Genomic DNA, 22,799 nt, shown 5'->3' on the forward strand with positions numbered 1-22,799 from the left:
AGCTTAGCCCAGCTCGAGGGCATGGATAACCGAATATTCCTCATGACTTCTCGCGAATGCCCGTCTGTGCAAGGCTAACCCTTCATGCTGGTGTAGCCTTTCCATAGCCTCGGAAAATATACATCCACTGCCCCTTAACCAGATTATCCCGAACGCCATTAACACCATTTACGTGTGTTCCAGCCTATGCTTTCCCGTTGAATGGCAGGACGGGCACCTAACCCTCTTCAGCCATTTCTTCGTCGACATCCTCACCGAACATGTCCTCAACAGTACCGCCTTCCACACCATCTCCACCAACATCCTCGGGTTCAGGCCCTTCGATACCCTCCATGGCATCGCCCCCTTGGTCCATCTCTTCGTCGTCCTCCTCATCCCAGACGTCCTTAAGACCCCAGCTCGTCCCGCTCAGTACGAACCGCTCGCTTGGCAATCGAACACCCCATTCACTTGGTACGATCTTTGGTAGTGCCACCTTGTTCCGCTCGCGCGCAAGCTCATACATGTATTCTTTGCTGATGCCCCCGCCGGCATTTCCTCCGCGGAACTGATAGCTGAGTCGGGCTGCAATGGCAAGCTTAACGGCGTTGGCTGTCACCGCAGCGTCGCCTGCTGGTGCTGAGATGGCGCCGGCATTTGCTGATGGTTTAGAGCCTGCTTGCGTAACATATGGGTCGCCAGAGAGGTGGAGGGCATCACTCAGGACAGAGGATGTGTGGCGGTATGCGAAATCGAGAAGGAGAAGGGGCACGCGCTGCTCGTAAGCGGTGACTCCTTGCGATGTGAGGAGAAGCTCGATGAGACGAGAGTCGCGCGGCCTGGGCGCGGTTGTTGATAGCGCTGGGGGAGGGGGGGCGTTCTGCGAGGCCGTAGCTGCGGGTTGGCTAGACGAGGCGGCAGTAGTTTGTGTGTTTGGTACTGTCTGAGAAGTTCCTGCCGATGAGGCTGGAACTCCATTAGTCTGCGGCTGGCTTGATGCCATTTTGATAATGGTATGGTGTCTTGGGTGTTAGAAGGAAGTTGGCTAGGCTTCCATCAGGGTGTAAACGGGTATCAAGGTGCGACTAGTCGTTAAATAGTCGAGATGATTGCGCGCGTAGTGTTTGAATTCTGACTGATTAGTATTAATTGACGCGTATGTTGATTGGAATGTATTTCGGCCGTAGTTGGAAGGCAAAGAGGAAAAGAATCAAGTCAGAGGCTAGGCAATGGTGAAAAGAGCGAAGTCAATATGCCAAGCCAAAAAGCTTCAAGAATCTCGAATTATGCTTTGCGACTGAGCTTCAGCGTGGCATGCGCGTAGCACTTCGGCGGTTTTGATAATCCGAGAATCTATCGTGTCTCTTTGCACAGACCACACCTTAATTACCATCCACTGGGACAAGCCGGATTTCCAGGTGGTTTCTGGCAGGGAAAGAGATGGAGGGGCAATGTCTGCCCCACCAAACGCCGATGCAGGAGGACTCATAGTCATTACATCAACTTTTTCCCCGAGTGGTTTCTTGACTCATAACAACATCTCGACAAATTCCGCGGCAGAATCTGGAATAAACTCGACGTCAATTCGATTTGCCTGCCTCACTACAACATGGAGACGACCCTTCCGTTGCCGTTCCTGGTGAGCGTTGCCAGTCCCAACGATCAATCTGCCAGCGATGGCCTCAGCCGTCAAGAGATTGCTCTTCTCGGTGCTCCATTCTTCGAAACCGCCTCCAAGGATTGGGGTCGCCCTAGTGCTGGAACCAATGTTCACATGGACGCTACAGCCTTAAGCGACCCTGACGATGTAGTTGCTTTACTTGATAGCGGAGTACGAACGGTTTTTGTTACCTCTGAATCTTATTCAGAGTACGAGCAATATGGCGCCAGAGTTATTCCTGCTGTCTCGTCACTCATTCTCTCTGCAGCTACTGAGCACGGTTTATTGGTCAAGGATTTTGACGTCTCTTCAGGTGACGTTGAAAAGTTCATTGAAGTCGCGCAGTCCAAGCAGATCAAGAATCTCTATGTCAAGCCTGCTCCTGAAACCGACATCGAAAAATTTATCGAGGTGGCCAAGAAGGCCAACGCGATCCCAATCATCCCTTCCACACGATTAACGACCGACAAGAATGATTCGAGCCGATTATTGCTATCGAAACTTATCGCCTCATACTGGAAGTCTGACCGAACTGATGGACTGATCCCCACTGTTGTCACCGATGACGCAGGAATCGCTTTGGGTCTCGCGTATACCAGTGAAGAGAGTATTCTGGAAGCTTTACGAACACAAACCGGCGTTTACCAGAGCCGCAAGCGTGGCCTTTGGGTGAAGGGACTCACCTCTGGTGATACCCAGGAGTTGCTGCGAATTGGCCTCGACTGTGACAACGATACTATCAAGTTCGTGGTCAACCAGAAGGGCCGTTTTTGCCACCTGCAGCAGTTTGGGTGCTTTGGAGATCTCAATGGTATCTCTGCACTCGAACAAACACTCAAGTCTCGCAAGGACTCTGCCCCTGAGGGTTCCTATACTGCCCGCCTATTTTCAGACGAGAAGCTCCTCAGAGCGAAGATTATGGAGGAGGCAGAAGAGCTATGCGATGGCAAGACCAAGGAGAACATCGCTTTTGAGGCTGCAGACTTGATTTACTTTGCTTTGACCAAGGCTGTTGGTGCCGGCGTTAGCCTCGCTGATATTGAGGCCAACCTGGACGCCAAGAGTCTCAAGGTCAAGCGAAGAACAGGTAATGCCAAGGGCAAATGGGCTGAAAAGGAGGGTATAAAGACCGATGAGGCCCCAGCTAAGACATCGCAGCCAGAAGCTGAAAAGCCTGCTGACGGACGTATCGTCATGGAGCGAGTCGATTCTACCAAGATCTCCCAGGCTGACCTTGTGGAGAAACTCAAGAGACCTTCTCAGAAATCCCCCGAGGCTATCCTGAAGATCATTAAGCCCATCATTGAGGAAGTACGAACCGGCGGCGACAAAGCTGTTCTATCTTACACTCACAAGTTCGAAAAGGCCACCTCTTTGACGTCTCCTGTTCTCAAGGCTCCCTTCCCCAAGGAATTGATGGATATCCCTCCTGAGACTATTGAGGCCATCGACGTCTCTTTCGAGAACATCAAGAGGTTTCACTCTGCTCAGCAGGAGGAGAAGTCTCTTCAGGTTGAGACCATGCCTGGCATTGTCTGCAGCCGCTTCTCAAGACCTATTGAGCGCGTCGGTCTCTACATTCCTGGCGGAACTGCTGTCCTTCCCAGTACTGCTCTGATGCTTGGTGTGCCGGCCATGGTTGCTGGCTGCCAAAAGATTGTCTTTGCTTCGCCCCCTCGGTCCGATGGCCGTATCACCCCTGAGATAGTCTATGTTGCCCACAAGGTTGGTGCCGAGAGCATTGTTTTGGCCGGAGGTGCCCAGGCCGTCGCTGCTCTTGCCTATGGTACCGAGAGTGTGACCAAGGTTGACAAAATTCTCGGACCCGGTAACCAGTTCGTGACCGCCGCCAAGATGCATGTCAGCAACGACACCAACGCTGGTGTGGGTATTGATATGCCTGCTGGTCCCTCCGAAGTTCTTGTTGTTGCTGACAAGGACGCCAACCCTGCCTTCGTTGCCTCTGACCTTCTCTCTCAAGCTGAGCATGGCGTTGACAGCCAGGTTATTCTGATCGCCGTTGACCTTAGTGAACAAGAGCTTCAGGCCATCGAGGATGAAGTCCACAAGCAAGCTGTGGCACTCCCTCGTGTCGACATTGTCCGAGGCTCTATTGCCCACTCTGTTACTGTCCAAGTCAAGGATATCGCGGAGGCCATGCGCATCAGCAACGAGTATGCACCTGAACATCTCATTCTTCAAATCAAGGATGCCGAGAAGGCTGTCGATCAGGTCATGAACGCTGGCAGTGTCTTCATTGGCCACTGGACTCCTGAGAGTGTCGGCGACTACTCTGCAGGTGTCAACCACTCCTTGCGTAAGTCTTTTCTTTCACGATATCACACATTTCACTATTGCTAACCGATACCGCAGCTACATACGGTTTTGCTAAGCAATACTCTGGTGTCAACTTGGGCTCATTCCAGAAGCACATCACCAGCTCCAACCTTACTGCCGATGGTCTGAAGAACGTCGGCACTGCTGTTATGCAGCTAGCCAAGGTTGAGGAGCTCGAGGCTCACAGAAGAGCAGTTGAGATTCGACTCAACTATTTGAAGCAACAGCAGTAGATCAGGAACGTAAAATATAAAAGGCGTATGTAGAGAGGATAGATGTGGTCATGATGGTGATTTCTTTTAGGATCGGGGGTTTTGGGCTTGGGAATAGAGTTGTTTCAATACATATGCAAACAATTTAAAATGCTGTAATACTTCAAACTACATAAATGACCCTCAAGCAGTATTTTAGCCTGTCAAACAACAAAAGCTTTTATCTGCACAGCATGCCCCGAATACAAGTAGAACAAAATTATAACGCCACGCTATGCCTTAGTATGCCTGAAAAGTCTCCTCCCTGTTCTTCTCCAACTTCTCTGCCTACCTGCTTTTCGTACGGAGTGCTTGAGCCAATACCGCTGTCTATGACAAAAAAACCACTTCGAAAACATACTTGAATCCATCACGTCTTACTGTTTTTCTGAGGCAACAGCAACAGCCTCGGTGGCCTGTTCGTGATACTTAGCTTTCCTTGATTTCACTTCATTTCTCGACGGAGAGATGACCAACCCCTGTAATGTGCTGGGCGAGAATGTCCTCCTTAAGATCAGCTGCCTTCTTCTTTCCAAGCGGGATAGCAGTGGAGACATCCTCGCCCTCCTCGTGGCCTTCTTCGCCATCTTCGTAGATTTCGTCTTCATCGCCCTCGTCGTAAGCTTCCTTCAGATCGCGCGCCATAGACGCTTTCAGTTTCTCCTCATCGACGCTGCCACCCAACACACTGGAGGCTTCGGCAAATTCGTCCATGGATGCACGAGAAATGTAGCTGTCGGCAAGTCCTTCGCCAATCTCATCGACGTCTTCGTCAATTTCGACGTCTTCGTCATCATATTCCTCCTCATCATCCCCATACTCGCTGGTAGGTGCTCCTGGACCATTGTCGTCTTCCTCGTCCTCGTCATCATCATCGTCACTCTCGCTTGCCGAAAAGTCGGCCACTGCGAGAGGGTCGTCTCTCCAGTACGTGAAATCGGTGTACTCCTCGCCGCCACCTATTACCAGCGTGCTTACAGGAGGGAAGTAGTGGTCAACAACTTCGTTGATATTCACGTAACTCATCTTGAGCTTGTTAAGGGTCAAGAGATCTAAAGAGACTTCGGAATTGGAATTGATGGTGAAGATGCGGTTTCGCGGGACATCGACAGTCCGGTAAGAGATTTGATCGGTCAATCGGTTTCCGTAACCAGCGTAAAACGGGGTACGGTCTGGGCCGTACAGGTTTCTAATATCTCGGAGAGTCGCCATCTTGAAGATATGTGGCTTGCGGAGATAGACCTCTCGCCTTAGAGCAGCCATTGTCCGATCTGGGGACAGAATTGTTGGGCCAGGGGGCATTTTGTAACCCTCTTGCACAATACCTGCCAGGTATGCTCTAGTTGTATCTGATTGTCCGACGGATCGACTGGTCAAATACATGATATTGTAGCCGTTGGCGGAGATATCGCTGTATAGCTTGGCAACACCTGAGTGTGTCCAGTCACGGCCGATCATGTTCAACACATGGCCAAGAGCATCTGACTTGGTAATAGTGCCGTCGATATCAGAAATGACAACGGGTGTCTCGTGTCTCCAGAGATACATATTGGCTTTGCAGGTAGCTCGATTAACAGTGAATGCCATCGAGTTCGCGCCTGGCTTCAACTGGAGATCCTTGAGTTGCTGACTAGTCAACCGCAAGGTTTTCGCATAGTTTCTGTTAGGATCACCCGAGTGTCGTGAAGAGCCTGGGGGCGTGCGAGGAGGCGTTTGTAAGTCCATTGGACCAGCATCGGACTCGGTACGTCGATGCAGGGGCATAGGCGAAGCTGTTGCATCACTGCTGTCGCTTTGGTATCCAGGGTCCGAGATAGCATCCGCAGCAGTAGAGCGGCGATGCGACTGCAGTGAAGCCTCAATGGTCTTGTTCATAGCAGCTTGCTTGGCCTCCTCGCTGCTGTAGATCCACAGATTTCCTTGCTCATCGAACCCGAAAAGGGCACCGATGTCGTAGTTTCCATCTAGCTCTTCAGAAAGGATCTGTCGGGCCAGAATTTCAGCACGGAGGATGTCCTCCTCGTTACCCTTGAAACCGGTCATATCCAGCATCAAATCGCCAGAGTCGGTGACTTTTGTGGGAATGCTTGCGGCGGACAGTCCCTTAGACAGCGTCCTGGCACGCTGAAGCGCTTCACCGGTGGATAGTGGTGGTGGACTGGCAGATCTCTCCGAAGCAAAGTGTTCTTCATCGTCGGCAGAGCTGTTACCGTCCAGGCCTCGGCTTCGGGCGCTTGGTCGAAGGATATCGTCGCTGTGTGGCCGTGCTATTTTTGAAGACCAATCGCCGGACACAGGGCGGACGCTGGGTAATTCAGGGGAGGTTGAGAGAGGTGTGATCAAGCCTGCTCGAGTATTAGCCTGGGATTCTGTAAGCAGCGAGCTTAAACGCACCATTGTCATTCCCTTTCTTATAGAGAGCAGCAGGAGGCGGTCGCCGGGGCTTGGGCTCAGAAGCGTCTAGTTCAAAGGCCTCTGGCTCCTGCAGTCCAGCATCAGACTGTTCAGCGTTGAGTGGTGGACTGCTTGCAGGACTAGAAGCAGGTGAAACAAGAGGTGATGTCTGCAGTGACTGCGGGATCCTGTCTGTGGTCTCGAAAACGAAGAAGGCCTCGCCACCCTCACCGAGCTTCATGGAATAACTTTGCTTGACACCATTGACCTTGAATTCGACCTTCTTATCCGAAGGCCGCAGGAGAGAAAACTTTCCAAATCGGACGTGGAATGGAGAGCAGACTAAAGAGCCGTCCTCATGTTCGACGACAATGACATCAATAGCGCCGCTAAGAGTCGCGGGGTTGATTGAATTCCATGCTGTCGACACGGACTCACTGAGACCTCGTACGTATTGCATCTTGCCTCTGGCGGCAGAGGACGTCGTATATTATATGTCGCGATCTTGTCGATGTTGGTCGCAAGTTAGAGAAGTAGAGGCGGTTTGTCGCGGGGAGGCTGGACGACGATCCGTAGGGGCTCTATGAAGCTGACAGGGTTCTAAAGGAGAGGATGCGGCAGCAAGGAGCGAGAGGCCGGGGCCCTATAGAAGTTTATCTGAATATAGGGAGCAAGAGTAGAATGCGCACTACCAAGATGGGAGGTATGTAGAAGAAATGTTAAAAGTTCTGTCTGGTATTAGAAAAGAAAATGGTATGGAATGCGGATTGTTGGGGGAGTAGTTCGAGTCGAGGCAGTGGATAGAGGTACCCGGTACCTACAAAAGGACGCTGGCTTGTAGTTGAGCGGGCCTAGGTTCTTTTTTGTTTTTCGTTTTACCCCAGTCGCCCAGTCTTTTAGATCAGGTGAAGACGTCACTATAAAGTTGAAGAGTTGGAGAGCTGGTAGCTAAAGAAAAGTAAAAAAAAAAAAGTCATTTTGAACAGAAAAAAACGAGATGACGATGACGCAAAAAAACGAAACAAATATGATGCTGATGCGACTCCAAGTGTTGCGACGCAACATGCGAAGAAGGCTATAAACATACAGTATAAAACAACTAATAATGACGAAGCCACGGATTGTTACAGAGGAGAGCCCAGGTACACACGTTGAGGGGCGTTCCACCCAACATGGCCTGTCGTCGTACCTGGTACAAAGCCACTACCCCAGCTCGAGGGGTCTAGACGTCCGCCAGAATCATGATGGATGCCCCAGCAGAATCTATCACATGGACGGCTCATGCGGCCAAAGCTGCCGAGTTGAGACTTAATCATTCGGGTTTTCAGGTGGTTCCTGGCATCGTACAGAGTAAAATAGTCCTATAAACCTGATTAATAGACTGGCATTCTTTAGTTGAGCGCGTCATTCACCAAGAATTGACTTTGCTTGAACCATTGATCCCCATGTTAGTTGCTGAGAATTGGACAACACTCTATAGGCTGCAGCGGTATGGGATATTTCTTGATGCACTTTGTTCAACAATTGATATACATAGGTATGTAGGTAGACAGTACTGTCCCATGCTTACCCATGCAAGTTATATCCATGCTTGGTACAAAGAATCTGACTGCACATGACTGCCAGTCATTTATAGCTCGGCATTTTTGCTCCGTCAGATTGGTCTTGGCTGTGGTCATCGTTTACTAGATTACCGACCTCGTTCTTGGTTATACCATCTCAATTGGAGAAAATCTTGAACAATTTTCTGGTCCCTGTTTTCTGTTTTTCTATCATATGCTTTATATGGATAGGTACTCTTGACCGCTGCATCAGCCGAGGTAGTCGACAAGACCCATAGGACAGGGCTAGGATTATAGTTATTTTATATCCATTCCATGGACATGCAGACAAGGAGACGAAAATTAATTACATGTGTAATTGTTTTAGCCCATGTTGGCGAGCCTATATGGAAACATATTTGCACAAGGAGCTTTATTCGTGATCACAAATGATAGATAGCTGTTTACCCTACCTACTTAGACTATCAACCAAGCAGTGAGAAAGAAATATTGAGACAGTATACCAATCATACATCTCACTGTCAGTTCGCGTCAAATAAGACATGCATACCCTCCTGGACTCTTTTTTATCATGCAGTAGCTCTCAAATGTTAGTTAAACTGGTAGTCGTTCACTTTATAAGAGTCAGTGGAAATTAGCGAATCTACACATGGACAAAACAATTGCTAGGCAGACATTGCTACTAACAAACATATTTTTTTCCGTCATAACTCGCAATAACAATTCATTCAGTATGATTTCGTTATCGCAGTTTCTGTTTCCTTGATGCAAGTAGCCATTTAGCCAAGAGTATATATAGTATATAATAATAGTGCGTACAATAGTTGATATCATTTTGCCCAGACGATATTGATGTCATTGATCCGCCAATATCTTGTTCGCAACTAAAGCTACTAGGGAGTACTAAAGATAAAATAGTCTGAAGTTCCTTGCATTCAAAATAGCCAAAGACTTGCATTTGCATGGTAAACTAGGAACTCGGAAACTAACTGATTTCAATGATATGTAAAATGCTCGGCGTAGACGGCTTCACATGCTTTCCATACAAGACACCCAAAGTCGACATCGGTCCGTTCCATTCGAACAGGGATGACAACACCAAACTGAAGAAACCCTTTCGGAGGAATATTGATGCATTTCTGAAAAGCCCAGGCGCTAGACACCAACTTGGAAAGGGTCCTGGAAGCTGAAATTGAGGCGATCTCCGGCACTTGCTGCCAAGGCTGCCTATTGGGTAACGGAAAAGTTGAACTTAAACATTAAGGTATAAAAATAAACAAACTGAAGCACAGGTTTGAATGTCATAAACTGACCTACTAATTTCGTCTCTCATGCTTCCAGCGGTTAAACATTCTGATATCCTGAGGTTGTCGAGGCTGATAGTTGGGAACGATGCAGTTTTATCAGCCATACTAATAAAGCTAAGACATCATGTCGAGATATTCGCAAATCTAGACTAGATTAGTATCTTGCACTTTTATCAAATTACTCGCAGATAGACATGTACTCAGGCAATGGTCAATGTGGATTCTGAACCAATCGCTTGTTACAAACTTTGTGTGTATTGGTTGATGTCCAGTGATTTGTGTGGAAATCGCCTATCGTGCATTTCGACGCCTTTTCTGCAAGATCCGAAACGGCAGGAACCCTAAGTACGCCCTCGATGAAGCTGCCATTCAGATGATAGGTACCTAGGTAGGTGCCTACGTAAAGAACCGCTGAAAAGCCAGCTATGTTGTGCCTTTTGTGTTCTAGGTATAATTGTTCTGCCGGAAGCATCATCAGTGACGCTTTCTGCTGTACCAAGTCGTCAGCGCTAGTAGTGAGGCTTGATTATAAATGTGAACCAACATTATTCGCGTAATAAACACGATTGCTAGAAACTATCAAGTTTTGGTCAAGACTGTTTATGGTCTAACCATGTCAATCTGTCGTGCTCACGACAGGTTCAGTATAGAAACATATTTGGAGGCGTCTTAGAATCTCACATAGATCTACAGGTGATAAGGAAACTGAGGTAGGAGCAAACCGTCGATAAACACAGTGTATACAAAATAGTGATAACTATCGTGTTGTCCTAATCAGACAAAAAATTGAGAGAACAACACGGCGTCAAATTGTCGAATGTGAACCCCCAGAAGACACGTAAAGCACGGTGTCTTGTCACCTAACAACACTGTAATCTCCGCAGAAGGAGCATCCCTGTGGTTGAAAGTTTACCTACACGCTGGGACCTTGCTGCTTTTAGCCTGAGCATGACTTACATAACTTGATCCAACTTGCATAATTATATGAACATTCCGTAACTCTAATACCGTAAGCACCAAAACGGAGTCGGCGAACAGCAGTACTTTTATTAATGGCTTCAACCTTTAGGTTACACTTGTCAATTAACTTGAAGCCTGCGCCAGCCGGGTCATCTGTATGACTGAGCATGTCCCCAACATACTTTGTTGTTCCTTTGTGGCCCTGCTGCACATACCCGTTGGGCGAGGCATAGTTACTTTCCTCGGACATACTGCCTCGTCTCTATTGCCATCGTGTCGTCGGCATTGGTAGGCATTGTGTTACAGTCCTTGTCTTCTAACAGTGCCTGGACAAACAGAATTTCTCATCTCATCTGTCATTGGGATATTTGAAAGGTCGGAGAGAACCATGACCCTTCAGAATGCTCGTCGTGATGAACGCAGAAGTCCGAGCCATCGCCTTCAATCGCGACAACATAGCTGAATTGCCGGGCGTACCGATGAATGACGACCTCATTTCCGATCATTGGGCTCTTTGCAGTCTTTGTCGTGGTGTAGCTGAATGTAGCAAGAGACCCAAGAATCTCAGAGACCACCAGACCCGACTCCTCGTTGACCTCTCGTGTTAGGGCAGCACGAAGTGTTTCACCTCACCAGTGTCGACCTTGCCGCCAGGTATTTCGACGCGTTTTTGGGTAGTACTTCTTGTGAGCGTTGCGCTTCAAAAGCAGAACTTGGGTGTCTCTTTGCGAGTCATGGCTATTACATAGAACAGCAGCACCGACTGTGATCTTGTGGATTGGTGGCCCAGCACATGAGTCGATACGTTTTTATGCTTCGATAATAGTCAGGTCGAGAAAGTCCATTTCAGCTCGAGGTGTATTAGGGGCTATGAGATATTAATAGACTGCATCGCGTATCGCATCTACTTGGTAGACTCACCCTGTATCTCATCATCCTGGGAATGCGTTGAGGATTGCGGGACGAAAGATCGCACCAAGTTTGGGACAGACTACAGGTTGAGCCTTTCTCAGAACCAAGCTATTTGGGTAACTTTCATGACTACGTATCTAGAAGTTTAAAGACTTCTACAATTCGACGGTCAACACCCATATAGAGTGATACTTCAACCTCTTACTGTCGATATAGTCCTAACTTCAGCTGTTTAGTATCCATCGTCAAGGATTATCACATGTTCCACGACTTCACGCGATATTTAGGTAAAGATCAAGAGGTATGTGACAGGTTGAAACTTTAAAACTAGAGAAATACTACTGAGAAAGAAAAAACGGTGACTTCTCAGGAAGTAATGACTGAGTAAAGAAGAATCGCTTCATAAGGGGAGTTGTTAGAGCTAATACGGTACTATCGGCCATGGACGCTTTAGTACACCGTTTCGCTACGTCGTTTTATGCACGGCATGCATAAATGGTGCTCCGTCTCAGGTGACCTTTGACTGAGCCTTGAACAGGGCAGCGAGAGCACTAACCTGATTAGTTCAATCCGACATGACATGGTAAAAACCACCACCTAGGTACTAAGTTACTGCTGGCATTGGCATCTGCCTCAAAGATCCATTCCCACACGACAACCTGGACTTGGACTTGGACTTGGAATTGGATCTGGATCTAGATTTGGACTTTTCTTGGACGCTTGGCTCGGTCTTCAGCATCTTCAAGATTGAGACCGCGCTGAGTTGAGAACATGTCATGGGAGTTGCCCGTCTTGACTACTCTCATCCTCAGCGTACTTGGCTTCTGGTGGATTTATAGCCCTCGCGCCAGCTACCAGAAGGCCCTGCTCTACGCTTTCCTCTGCAGCCTTACCGTCCTCATCGATACTCGTCGCCTGCTCGAATACTTCTCCCCGGCCACGATCGAAGCACTGCTTGATTTCCGCATCCATGTTCTTCTGATTCATCATTTCAAGATGGTCTTGACACTTGGTGCCGTCGTTTGGTGAGTTTGCCCCTCTTGTCAAAATTTGACAGCACGAGTCGTCTTTTTGCATCGCGCTGACCAGTTGTCCCTCTTCCCTTCAGGCTACTGCATCGCTCGTGGCAGACATTATGGAAACCTGTTCCCGATCTAATTAACATCCTCGGCGTCGACGTGCCCGAACCTCCTGATGTTTCTCTCGCTGGCATCCGATCTGATGCTGCTACTCTGAGCTGGACTCGTCCAGCCAGTAACCGGCCGGTACAAAAATACACTATTCAAGTCAATGGCGTTCATGGTTGGTCTTACTATCAAGATATACACCCAACCCACGAATAGGGTGGAATGACACATGACTAATACGATTGATATAGTTGGTGATTCACCTGGAAATGAAGTCGCAATAACTGTTACTGGTCTCAAGCCAGATCATTTTTATAACATAAGGGTCGTTGCTGTTGGCCCGAATAATTTTCAAGCCGGAAGTAAGGTCCTACGCCTCCGCACTTTTGGAAAAGATGGCAGACCTCAGTTGGGTAACTCGCGCTTGCCTACCAGCTTTGCGAACAATGATCACCCCCATCCCAAGAATGGGGACGAAGATGACGATTCGGATTCTCAAAAGAAGCCTCCCGTTCCAACGGTCGAAGCGGCCCCAGTCCTTGACGGCAACAACGCGTCTACGTCTGATGTCACCGCTACTGTTCCAAGCCAGCGACGAAACACGGTCAACCGACGACACTCACCATCCGTTGCTAGCATGGATCAACCTCAGATCAAACTTCCACCCGTGGATGGCCCGGAGCTGTCACTTGACGAACTGAACCGCCGATTCGAGTCGACCAGGAAGGAAGTCGACGAAATCCTTACCCAGTATGCAAAGGAGGAGGCTGAACTTCAGCAGCAGGAAGAAGAACTCAAACAAGAGAAGGAAGCCAAAAGACAGGCCTTAAAGGAGAAAGAGGAGCAGACTGCGCAGCTGAAGGCCAACGTTCGCACGACCATGGAGCAGATGCGTGCCGCAGAGAAGGAGCGGGCGAAGAAGGAGCAGCAACTAAAGGACAAAGAGAATAAGAAATCCAAAGTCCGAGATACTGCTACCAAGCTTGAGAACGACATAGAAAGGATGAAGAAGGAGCGAGAAGGTTTCGAGGCTCAGAAGAAGGAGTTGGCAGCAAAGAGAGATCAGGATGGTCAAGACCTTGACGATTCCAACGCAGAACTGCAGGAAAATTGCGCGGAATTGGAAGCTGAGCTTAAAGAAAAGGGAAAGCAACTCCAGGATCTGAAGGCTACCCGAGAAGAACTCCCTGGTGCCGACGACGAGCAGTGGAAGGAGAACGATATTATCGTACGAAAGGAGTGGGATGCGAGGAGAAAAGAGTTGCATAACCAGCTGGTTGCGGAAACCAAGAAACAACATCATCTGGACCAGCAGATTAGGTATCTTAGGGAAGAACTGCAACATATGGGGCTCTATTACAGCAACCAGCCAGACCCTACTGCTCTGGAGTTCGAGATCTCGGCAGCTCCTCAGGACCCCCGAGATAGTGGAAACTTCGACTCGCTTTCCCACCTCAACTCGCCGCCGCACAACCAGTTCGCACCACCTGACGACTCATTCTCTGGATTCAGTCGCGCAGGGTTCGGCCAAATATTGTTTATGGACCACAATGCGGCAGATAATGCCGACGACCACCAATCAGATGCCGACTTCAGAGCTAATGCCGGACCTCTCAGCCCTACTGCCCATTCTCTTATCCCTTCAGGTATCTTTGACGAGACATTTGAGGATGCTGCAGAGCATCTCCCAAACCAATACTTGCCGGAATCTGTTACAGCTGCAGAAGAGGACAATCCGCAATCACCACTCTCATCGGATGGACGCTCCCTGAACATGTTTTCCAGCCCTCATGGCTCATCTCACAACTTACCCTTTCCCCAGTACAATGACATGGACTCCCAATCGCTCAACATGAACTCATCTCCCCAGCAGCCGCCTCTCCCATCAAGCCACAGACTTTCTAGTTTGTTGTCTAACTTTCAACGCAATAGGGGGCCAAAACCGGCAGATGTCGAAGGACCCGCGATTGGTAGTCTCAAGGCGGGCCAAAGCCAATCATTCCCACGAAGCACTGATGATCATGACATGTCTGGTAACAAGCGCAGAATCAGTTTCTCGTGGATGAACAGGAACTCGGGAGCAGAGCCCAGCAGGTCCAGCATGGGCCCTACATCTAGGCCGTTCTCTGCCCGAAGGCTCAACCCGTTTGCCAGCAGCGCTGGAGCCCTTACGGGAGACAACGAATCCCCAGACTCACGGCCTGCGTCGATCGCATCTACCGATCTTCCTCGACCTTCGACTGACAGTGGCTCTATCTGGAACATTCCCGGTGATTTCTCCACGCTAGCCAAGAACCGAGTTTGGTCGCCGAATGAGGGGCGTTGGTCTTCAAGGAATCCATCTCGCCGGCCTTCACTTGGTGCGGCCCCGACAGCACTCGAAACGACACTTGCAACAGCCAACGATGAAATTCTTGACGACGACGACCTGCTTAATCCTCAAACATCACCTAGCCAGGTGGGTGTCATCGGATCGCGTCCCCCAAGTCACCGAGCATCCATGAACCGAAATCTCAATCCAGCGGCTCCCACCTTTAGGACGCCTTCTTTCTTTAGCCGCAGGGATAGAGATGCGAGCCCAGATAGGGGATCCAAGGGCAAAGAAAAGCGTGGTAAATCCAAGGAAGGTCGCTCGAAAGGCATGGAGGCTTTGACCCCCACCATTGAAGTACCACCGAACCCTGATGATTCACCAACAAGCCCACGGATGTCTCGTGACGCACATTCTGTTCACACGCAAAACTCAGTATCAGAGTCCCATGAGTCTTTGGATTTGGGCATGACAGCCTCAAACTCAACGACGGACAACAACACTGCGAGCCACAAGGATGCCGATAGTAGTGTGGTGAAGAAGCTGTTTAGAAAAGGAAGCTCAAGCAAGTTTAGCACGCTGTCCTCCAGGCTGAGCAAAGATTCTGTCCTATTTAAGAAGGGCCCTGGTAGTAGCACATTTTCTGAAAAGAACATGTCAGCAGAGCATCGCTCTAGCATTGGTGATGCCGATGATCTTGAGGAAGACATGGCTCAGCTTGGCCGCAGCTACGACAGCATGACAAGCAGCCCGTCGATAGGCCAAGGCAGTTTTCGATCCAAGGATGCACCCAAGGAGGGCCGCATGGGAACATGGCGATTCTCAATGAAAAAGAAGAACAAAGAGCCTGCCGCAAAAGAGAAGGAAAGTATGGAAAATGACGGGCTTGCAGATGAGTAAGAGGCGTGGGCAGCACTCACATGCCGCGTACAGTAGCGAAGCATAGCGTAGCAAAGCGAAGTGTCATGTGTTGGGATTGTTGGTATATAGCAAGATCATAGCAGATTATTCACAGAACTGACAATCACATCTCAACCGTTGTACTTTTTGAATACATTTAACTTTCGAAGAATTATCTTTATATGTTTTATGGTGACTTCAGTGGTATTAGATGTAGGCTCAGGGGAAAGTTCAGCCACGTAGTGACATTCCCAGCTTATCCTGGGTGACCCGCTTTTGGCCATCATGGCACTTGACACGTGCAATGAGCTTCCTCATGCTCATACTCATGCTCATGCTGACTACCTAGGTAGGTACTAACAACAACGTTTGATCATCTTTGGAGTATTCCAAATAGTCAATGGTTGAGCCGCTGCCATAATGAATGGCAACTATCAAGAACCTTCAGCCCTAGATGCTGGTGAGTTGGTGGTGAAGCTCGATTACTTTGTCCCTTGGCGGCTAACCCCCAATCCTCCTTGACAGTCGACTACAATCCGATCGACCACCTCAACCTCCTGTTCTCACACCCCTCGACGATATCATCTATAAGTGAGGTGTCAAAATCTCTACAGAACCATCAAAATACGCTTTCAAACGATATAGTTACTCTCGAAACCACCCAAGCCTATGGCTCCGACTCGAGCCTCGAGCGCATGCAGTCAGCGCAAGCTGAGCTTGCCCAGCTATTCCGAAAGATCGAGACGGTGCGCTCACGTGCGATCGAGACGGAACAAAACATCACGTCGATGACGGCTGACATCAAGCGGCTCGATGGAACAAAACGCAACCTGACGCTGAGCATGACTGCTCTCAAGCGGCTGCAGATGCTGACCACAGCTTATGAGCAGCTCAGGGGCTTGGCCAAGACGCGCCAGTATAGGGAATGCGCAGGCCTTTTGCAAGCTGTTCTGCAGCTCATGAAACACTTCAACAGCTATCGCAGTATCGAACAGATCGCAACGCTGAGCAGAGGTGTAGCTGAGTTGCAGCGCGAGCTCCTGGAACAGGTTTGCGAGGACTTTGAGATGGCATTCGCCAAAAGCGAAGTTGGTGCGCGAAGGGGCATGCTCGTGGAAGCGTGTCTAGTTATGGATGCCCTTGGAGATTCCGCCAAGTCTCGTCTCATGAATTGGTATGTCAATACCGAGTTGCGAGAGTACCGACAGGTATTCCGCGGCAACGACGAAGCAGGCAACCTAGACAACATTGGACGACGATATGCTTGGTTTAAACGAATGATGAAGTCCCACGACGACGAGCACTCTATGATCTTTCCACAACATTGGAGGGCCAACGAGACATTGGCAGCAGCCTTCTGCGACGGTACTCGTGATGACTTCAAGGGTATCCTGGAGCGGAGCATGCGACGGACGGACGGCAATAGGATCGATGTAAACCTGCTATTGAGTTGTCTGCAGGAGACGTTGGACTTTGAGCAGAGTCTCGAAAAGCGATTCGCAACGACTTCAAGAGCCAGCATTGACACACTCAACTCTGTTGAAGACAGGGCGCACAGTTTTCATGGCATGATTTCAGTTGCCTTCGAGCCGTATCTGAGTCTATGGGTCGAATCACAAGATAAACAATTGGCAGCGATGATACCTAGGTATCGCAGCCAGCCGCTTATACCACCTGACGATGAGTTCTCACCACAGGCTGTTATTGCCTCGGCGATCGAGTTGTTTCACTTTTACAAACTCACCCTCTCACAATGTGCCAAACTATCTACCAGCGAGCGTCTCCTCGATCTAGCCAGAATATTGGCCAAATATCTCGATGAATATGCCCAACAAGTCTTGTTGTATATACTACAGTCCGGTGGTCCTCAAGGTCCTCCTCTCCAGGACGTTGTGCTGGTGCTGAACACGGCTGACTTTTGGCACATTAACACCAATCAGTTGGAAGAGAGCATCAAGAAGCGAATTGACAGCGAGCTCGTGTCCAAGGTTGATCTCTCATCACAGTCGGATGCCTTTCTTGGCGTAGCGAGTGCATCTGTTCTCGCTCTAGTACGCGCTGTCGAACTTGACTGCGAGGGCGTTTGGCGTGAGATGAAGAATACGAACTGGAGCACAATGGAGAGCGTTGGCGATCAGAGCTCATACGTGGGAGAGCTCGTAAAACATGCTGATGGCAAAGCTGCCGAGATCTTGGCCATTATCTCGAAACAACAATATGCCAGAGCCTTTTGCGACAATTTGGTGGAGCACCTGGCGACAGGGTATATCAATAGCATTATTCAATGCCGACCGATATCCGAAGTTGGAGCCGAACAGGTAAGCTGGCTCCATGCGCTCGAGTCAGGCATGTACTAACAGTGGATTTCTAGATGTTGCTTGACAAATATGTTCTCACCAAGGCGTTTGAGAGGTTGATCATGCACCATGCATCGCTCTCTGAACAAGATGCCCCACCATCGAGCTTTGTACGGAGAGTTCAGCATTGTATGAATCGACTTGATCCATTGCTCAAGACTCTTCAAGTGCGCCCATCGCCGCCAGAAGGGTTGGTACAGGCGTATCTGATTCATATTGGTGATCGCTCAGATACCAACTTCAAAAAGATACTGGATCTCAAGGGAGTTCGAAAAGCGGATCATGGACACTTGATAGAGCTCTTTGGCATTCATCGTGACAGCACGACTAATGATAAGCTGGTTGCCAGCTCACCCTTGTTGACACCTCTCATGACGACCATGAGCTTGGGCAACACTGCTAATCTTTCCACCATGAACCCTTCTGTAGCTTCTGCAGTTAGTCCCAGGTTTGAAGCCGGATCACTTGGCGAGAAGCTTCTTAGCGCAGCGAGGGACATCAGCCAGAGCAGCACGAGCACAGCAGCACAGACGGGATTAGAAAAGGCGACAATTAACGAGAACTTGAGAAACTTTGGCAAGTTCTTCAAGAGAGATATTGGATCTTTGGGAGCGAGATTTGGAAAGCGAGATGGTAGTGTTGGTGCAGAGGAAGGACAGCGATAGAGTGTATAGACACAGTTAGATCGACTATGGACGTCATGGGTCCCTTGTTTTTTTAATATGTTTTCAACTTAGACCATGTTCCCGGCTATGATTATGAGGAATCAATTACATAGTTTCATTTGACTTCTGTGATTGCCGCGGTATAACTCAGTTTAGTCACTTTACTTGATCTGCCCAGGTAGGTAGGTACTGATTGATAAAGGATGGCAAATGTGTTGGTTAGTAGTGAAAAAAATATCTGGTCAAAGTCAAAAAGTGATCCAGCAGCTTCTAACTAAACATTCTGGCAAGGGTCATCTCCACACCAAAGACTTCCCCGTTGGCTTATAAATCCACTACTTAGAGCCGTGATCCAATCATGTTCTTTCCTCGAAATTGATTCCATATCGCCCGTCGTGCTTCAAATCTGCATTGACTTGCCTCGCCTCGCATTGCATGCAACTATACGCCTGGACTCCACATCTCAAACCACGTTGACGCCGATTCCGAAGTCGCTCCAAGTTTACTTGACCGTTTTTTTTTTTACTCTTTACCGCCCCTCCCTTGTACCAGGCAACTTATTTGACATTACTACTAGTCTACAGTGGCGCTTTCCTGTTCCTGTTGCTGTTTGAATAAAGAACTCGCGACATCCCGCCTTTTTTTTCTCTTCCCCCATCCTCCCCCTCCAACACCGCCAAACTGTTCTCTTCAACCTTTAAACGCGTTACTCTTCGTTCAAGCGCTGGCCTATCGATTGCGGCAGCGGCAGCTACGTTTCAAAAAACAACTAGAAAACCAGCCATCGAGTTTGGTGTAAGGAAAATGCACAGCAAGGTTGTCAGTATGTTTTACCCCTCCATGGTGGCATGGTGAACCCCTCATACTCCAAAAATTCACAAACAAAGCTGACATGGCTTGCTATAGTTATCGGTTCCGGGCCTGCTGCCCACACGGCTGCTGTCTACTTGGCACGAGCCGAGTTGAAGCGTGAGTAGAACAATTTGACAAAAATATCAATATTGCAAGACTAACACCAAGACAGCCGTTCTCTATGAGGGTTTCATGGCCAACGGTATCGCCGCTGGCGGTCAATTGACCACCACCACCGAGGTCGAGAACTTCCCCGGTTTCCCCAAGGGTATCATGGGAGGCGAGTTGATGGTAAGCTTATCTTGGATCCTCTTCAATACCGAGAAACTAGACTAACAGCACTTTCCAGGACAACATGCGAGCCCAGTCCGAGCGCTTCGGCACAGAAATCATCACCGACACCGTCGCTACCCTCGACCTTTCTTCCCGCCCCTTCAAGTACACCACCGAGTTCTCCCCCGAGGAGACACACACCGCCGAGACCGTCATCCTCGCCACCGGTGCCTCAGCCCGCCGTCTTAACCTCCCCGGTGAGGACAAGTACTGGCAGAACGGTGTCTCCGCCTGCGCTGTCTGTGACGGAGCCGTCCCCATCTTCCGCAACAAGCCTCTCTTCGTCATTGGTGGTGGTGACTCCGCCGCCGAGGAGGCCACTTTCCTCACAAAGTACGCCAGCCACGTTACCGTCCTTGTCCGCCGCGATGTCCTCCGTGCCAGCCGAACCATGGCCAACCGACTCCTCAACCACCCCAAGTGCACTGTCTTGTTCAACAGTGGTGCCACCGAGATCCGAGGTGGTGAGGATGGTCTCATGAGCCACCTTGTTGTCAAGAACAACAAGACTGGCGAGGAGAAGGTTCACGAGGCCAACGGTCTGTTCTACGCCATCGGCCACGACCCCGCCACCACCCTTGTTAAGGGCCAGGTCGACATGGACGAGGATGGTTACATCAAGACCACCCCTGGTACAACATACACCAACGTCGAGGGTGTCTTTGCCGCTGGTGACGTCCAGGACAAGCGATACAGACAGGCCATCACCAGTGCCGGTACTGGGTGCATGGCTGCCCTCGAGGCTGAGAAGTTCCTGGCCGACCACGAGGACGACGAGCGAGCTGACGAGCGACCCAACCCCAACTAAAAAGAAAAATAAACCACATAGAAGCTTCAATATAGACTTGCCCCATTTTAGACATGATATAGAAATCTGCATAAAAAGCATGAGCAGTCAATAGACTTTCAATCTAATTCATTTAGCGTTCAACGATCTTTTCACAATTTCAGGTGCATCCATGTGGCATTTCCTATTTACTATTTCATTACTTGTGTCGATTATATTCTTGGACTACACAAGATTGCGACAAACAACTTTTTATCTGCCAAACCTAGGACAACAGCATCGTAATGTTATCCTGGCTGGTTCATGGTATCATCGTGTATTCTTTCTCTAGTCTCGCTCCAGAACTGCAGGAGGGGTAATCTCGTTACCGTTGAGCTTCTCAAGACCCTCACCACCCTAAGAATTGTTAGCAAAAGAGTCTTTGTACATGTTGTCTCGAACGCTTGACTTACGTAGCTGATTAGAGGGGACACCTCAACACCGACATCGGCCTTATCGCCAACAACGATGGCGCCGGCAGCCTCAACCCAGCGCTTGCCTTGGGTCATGATATCGGCCTTGCTGGTATCAGGGTCGTCCTCACCAGTCCCAGGGGCGTTCTTGAGAGGTGAGAACTCGTCCTCACGCTTGACCTCAAGAGAGGCAAACTTCTCGAGGGACAGGAAGGGAAAGACGTCAAAGACGAACTGCTCAAGCTTGATGCCGTTGGGCTTCTCAGGCTTGACTGTCTCGCCGCTCTCGAGATCGGCAGAGGGGATCTTCTTGCGAGCGATATGGTGGGGAAGCTTGTGAGCCCACTGGGGAATGGAGTCGAGGAAGCGGAAAGAGTAGTAGTGGTTGACAATGTTGGCAGCACGGAATCGGAGGAGATCAGGCTGCTTGGGGTCGGTCTCCTCGGCAGTGGACTGGTCAATCTCGGAGTACTCAACGACATCGGGCTTGCCGTTCTTGGAGAGAATCAGACCGACGGACTCGGTAGCGTTGCGCTTACGCACGACCTTGGTAGCAATGTCGACATCGAGAGAAGCAGAGAAGCCAATGAAGACCGGGTCGGCAACCTTGACGAGGCAGTTGTCAACGCAGTAAGCGTGGATGTGCTGGATGCCACGCTTTCGCATATCGTCGACAACACCAGAAAGGACGAGAGCATTGTAGAGACCGCCGTTTCCATCGGGAGCAACGGCAACCTTGCCCTTGGTCTCGAGAAGAATCTTGCCATCGTTGGAGATGCAAGGCAGAACACCTTGCTCGAAGATCTTGACGTTCTCCTCACTCAAACCAAAGTAGTTGTTCTCCTGGAAGAACTTCTCGGTGGGACCGCGAGTAGGGCCACTGGTCATGACGTACCAGGGAACAACAGCGTTTGAGCCCTTCTTAGCAGCGAGCTCCTGAACCTTGACGATTCGCTCACCCTGAAGCTGGAAGAGAGACTTGTGGGAGGGAAGGCCAATATCGTAGCAGCCCTTGGGAGCAGAGCTACCCAGACGAGTACCCTGGCCACCAGCCATGAGGACAACGGCGACTTGGCCCTTGGAGATGAGGTCAAGACCGGAGTCGTACCACTTGGCAATATCATCGGCGCTGGAATCAAGGATACTGGCGGTGGCAGATTCGGGAAGGGGCTCGAGGCGGTCGGGCTCATCGCTGGTCTTGGGAGGGTTCAACGCGCGGTGTGTGATGTCGTTGATGTGGGAAGGGTCGAAGCCAGAAAGCTGCTGGTACAGGGTTCCTCGCTCGGCGGAGGACAGAGAGTCGTAGAAGGTGAAGACTTGCTCCTGGCCAGCTTTGGTATACTTCTCCTTGAGCTCATTGAGAGCCTCAGGAGTAGGCTCGGCAGGGGCGTCAGAGCCCTTGCCAAGGTGAAGCGCCTGCTTGATGGCCTCCATTGTGATGTGATGTATAAGTGGTTTGGGGGAGTTGCGGTGAGAGCGATCGAAGCTTGTAGACGAGTATATGTCTAGAAGCTAACAAAGGACAGAAGATGGAGGAGATGAATTGGGAGTGAGTTGGAGAGAAGAGAGAAAAAAAGGAACGAAGTTTGAACAATGGGGGTGGGAGAGCTGGGAGCTAAATACGAGAGGAAGGAAGTCGATCTCGGAAAGAAC

The 22,799-nt window shown here is 49.6% G+C and overlaps 7 protein-coding genes across 7 annotated transcripts; 4 read left to right on the forward strand and 3 right to left on the reverse strand.

Moving 5' to 3' along the window:
- Window positions 1-217: 217 nt before the first annotated feature.
- FPOAC1_000916 (uncharacterized protein) lies at window positions 218-982 on the reverse strand (the record flags this gene model as incomplete). Its single annotated transcript, XM_044845524.1, has 1 exon — window positions 218-982. One exon carries the CDS (start codon window positions 980-982, stop codon window positions 218-220), a length of 765 nt encoding a protein of 254 aa, XP_044711440.1.
- Window positions 983-1,588: 606 nt separating this feature from the next.
- On the forward strand, window positions 1,589-4,209 carry HIS3 (imidazoleglycerol-phosphate dehydratase; the record flags this gene model as incomplete). Its single annotated transcript, XM_044845525.1, has 2 exons — window positions 1,589-3,956; window positions 4,013-4,209. 2 exons carry the CDS (start codon window positions 1,589-1,591, stop codon window positions 4,207-4,209), a joined length of 2,565 nt encoding a protein of 854 aa, XP_044711441.1.
- A 395-nt stretch (window positions 4,210-4,604) lies between these two features.
- FPOAC1_000918 (uncharacterized protein) lies at window positions 4,605-7,081 on the reverse strand (the record flags this gene model as incomplete). The annotated part of the gene is made up of 3 exons (XM_044845526.1): window positions 4,605-4,643; window positions 4,705-6,572; window positions 6,622-7,081. The coding sequence occupies 3 exons, from the start codon at window positions 7,079-7,081 to the stop codon at window positions 4,605-4,607; spliced, it is 2,367 nt and encodes a 788-aa protein (XP_044711442.1).
- A 5,052-nt stretch (window positions 7,082-12,133) lies between these two features.
- Window positions 12,134-15,700, forward strand: FPOAC1_000919 (uncharacterized protein; the record flags this gene model as incomplete). Its single annotated transcript, XM_044845527.1, has 3 exons — window positions 12,134-12,387; window positions 12,471-12,664; window positions 12,741-15,700. 3 exons carry the CDS (start codon window positions 12,134-12,136, stop codon window positions 15,698-15,700), a joined length of 3,408 nt encoding a protein of 1,135 aa, XP_044711443.1.
- A 420-nt stretch (window positions 15,701-16,120) lies between these two features.
- On the forward strand, window positions 16,121-18,722 carry FPOAC1_000920 (uncharacterized protein; the record flags this gene model as incomplete). The annotated part of the gene is made up of 3 exons (XM_044845528.1): window positions 16,121-16,160; window positions 16,226-18,018; window positions 18,072-18,722. The coding sequence occupies 3 exons, from the start codon at window positions 16,121-16,123 to the stop codon at window positions 18,720-18,722; spliced, it is 2,484 nt and encodes an 827-aa protein (XP_044711444.1).
- Window positions 18,723-19,526: 804 nt separating this feature from the next.
- CYS9 (Thioredoxin reductase) lies at window positions 19,527-20,715 on the forward strand (the record flags this gene model as incomplete). The annotated part of the gene is made up of 4 exons (XM_044845529.1): window positions 19,527-19,545; window positions 19,629-19,691; window positions 19,747-19,865; window positions 19,924-20,715. The coding sequence occupies 4 exons, from the start codon at window positions 19,527-19,529 to the stop codon at window positions 20,713-20,715; spliced, it is 993 nt and encodes a 330-aa protein (XP_044711445.1).
- Window positions 20,716-21,021: 306 nt separating this feature from the next.
- On the reverse strand, window positions 21,022-22,580 carry FPOAC1_000922 (uncharacterized protein; the record flags this gene model as incomplete). Its single annotated transcript, XM_044845530.1, has 2 exons — window positions 21,022-21,090; window positions 21,147-22,580. The coding sequence occupies 2 exons, from the start codon at window positions 22,578-22,580 to the stop codon at window positions 21,022-21,024; spliced, it is 1,503 nt and encodes a 500-aa protein (XP_044711446.1).
- Window positions 22,581-22,799: the final 219 nt, after the last annotated feature.

This window comes from Fusarium poae, chromosome 1 (assembly GCF_019609905.1).
Source record: "Fusarium poae strain DAOMC 252244 chromosome 1, whole genome shotgun sequence".
Taxonomy (NCBI): Eukaryota; Fungi; Ascomycota; class Sordariomycetes; order Hypocreales; family Nectriaceae; genus Fusarium; species Fusarium poae.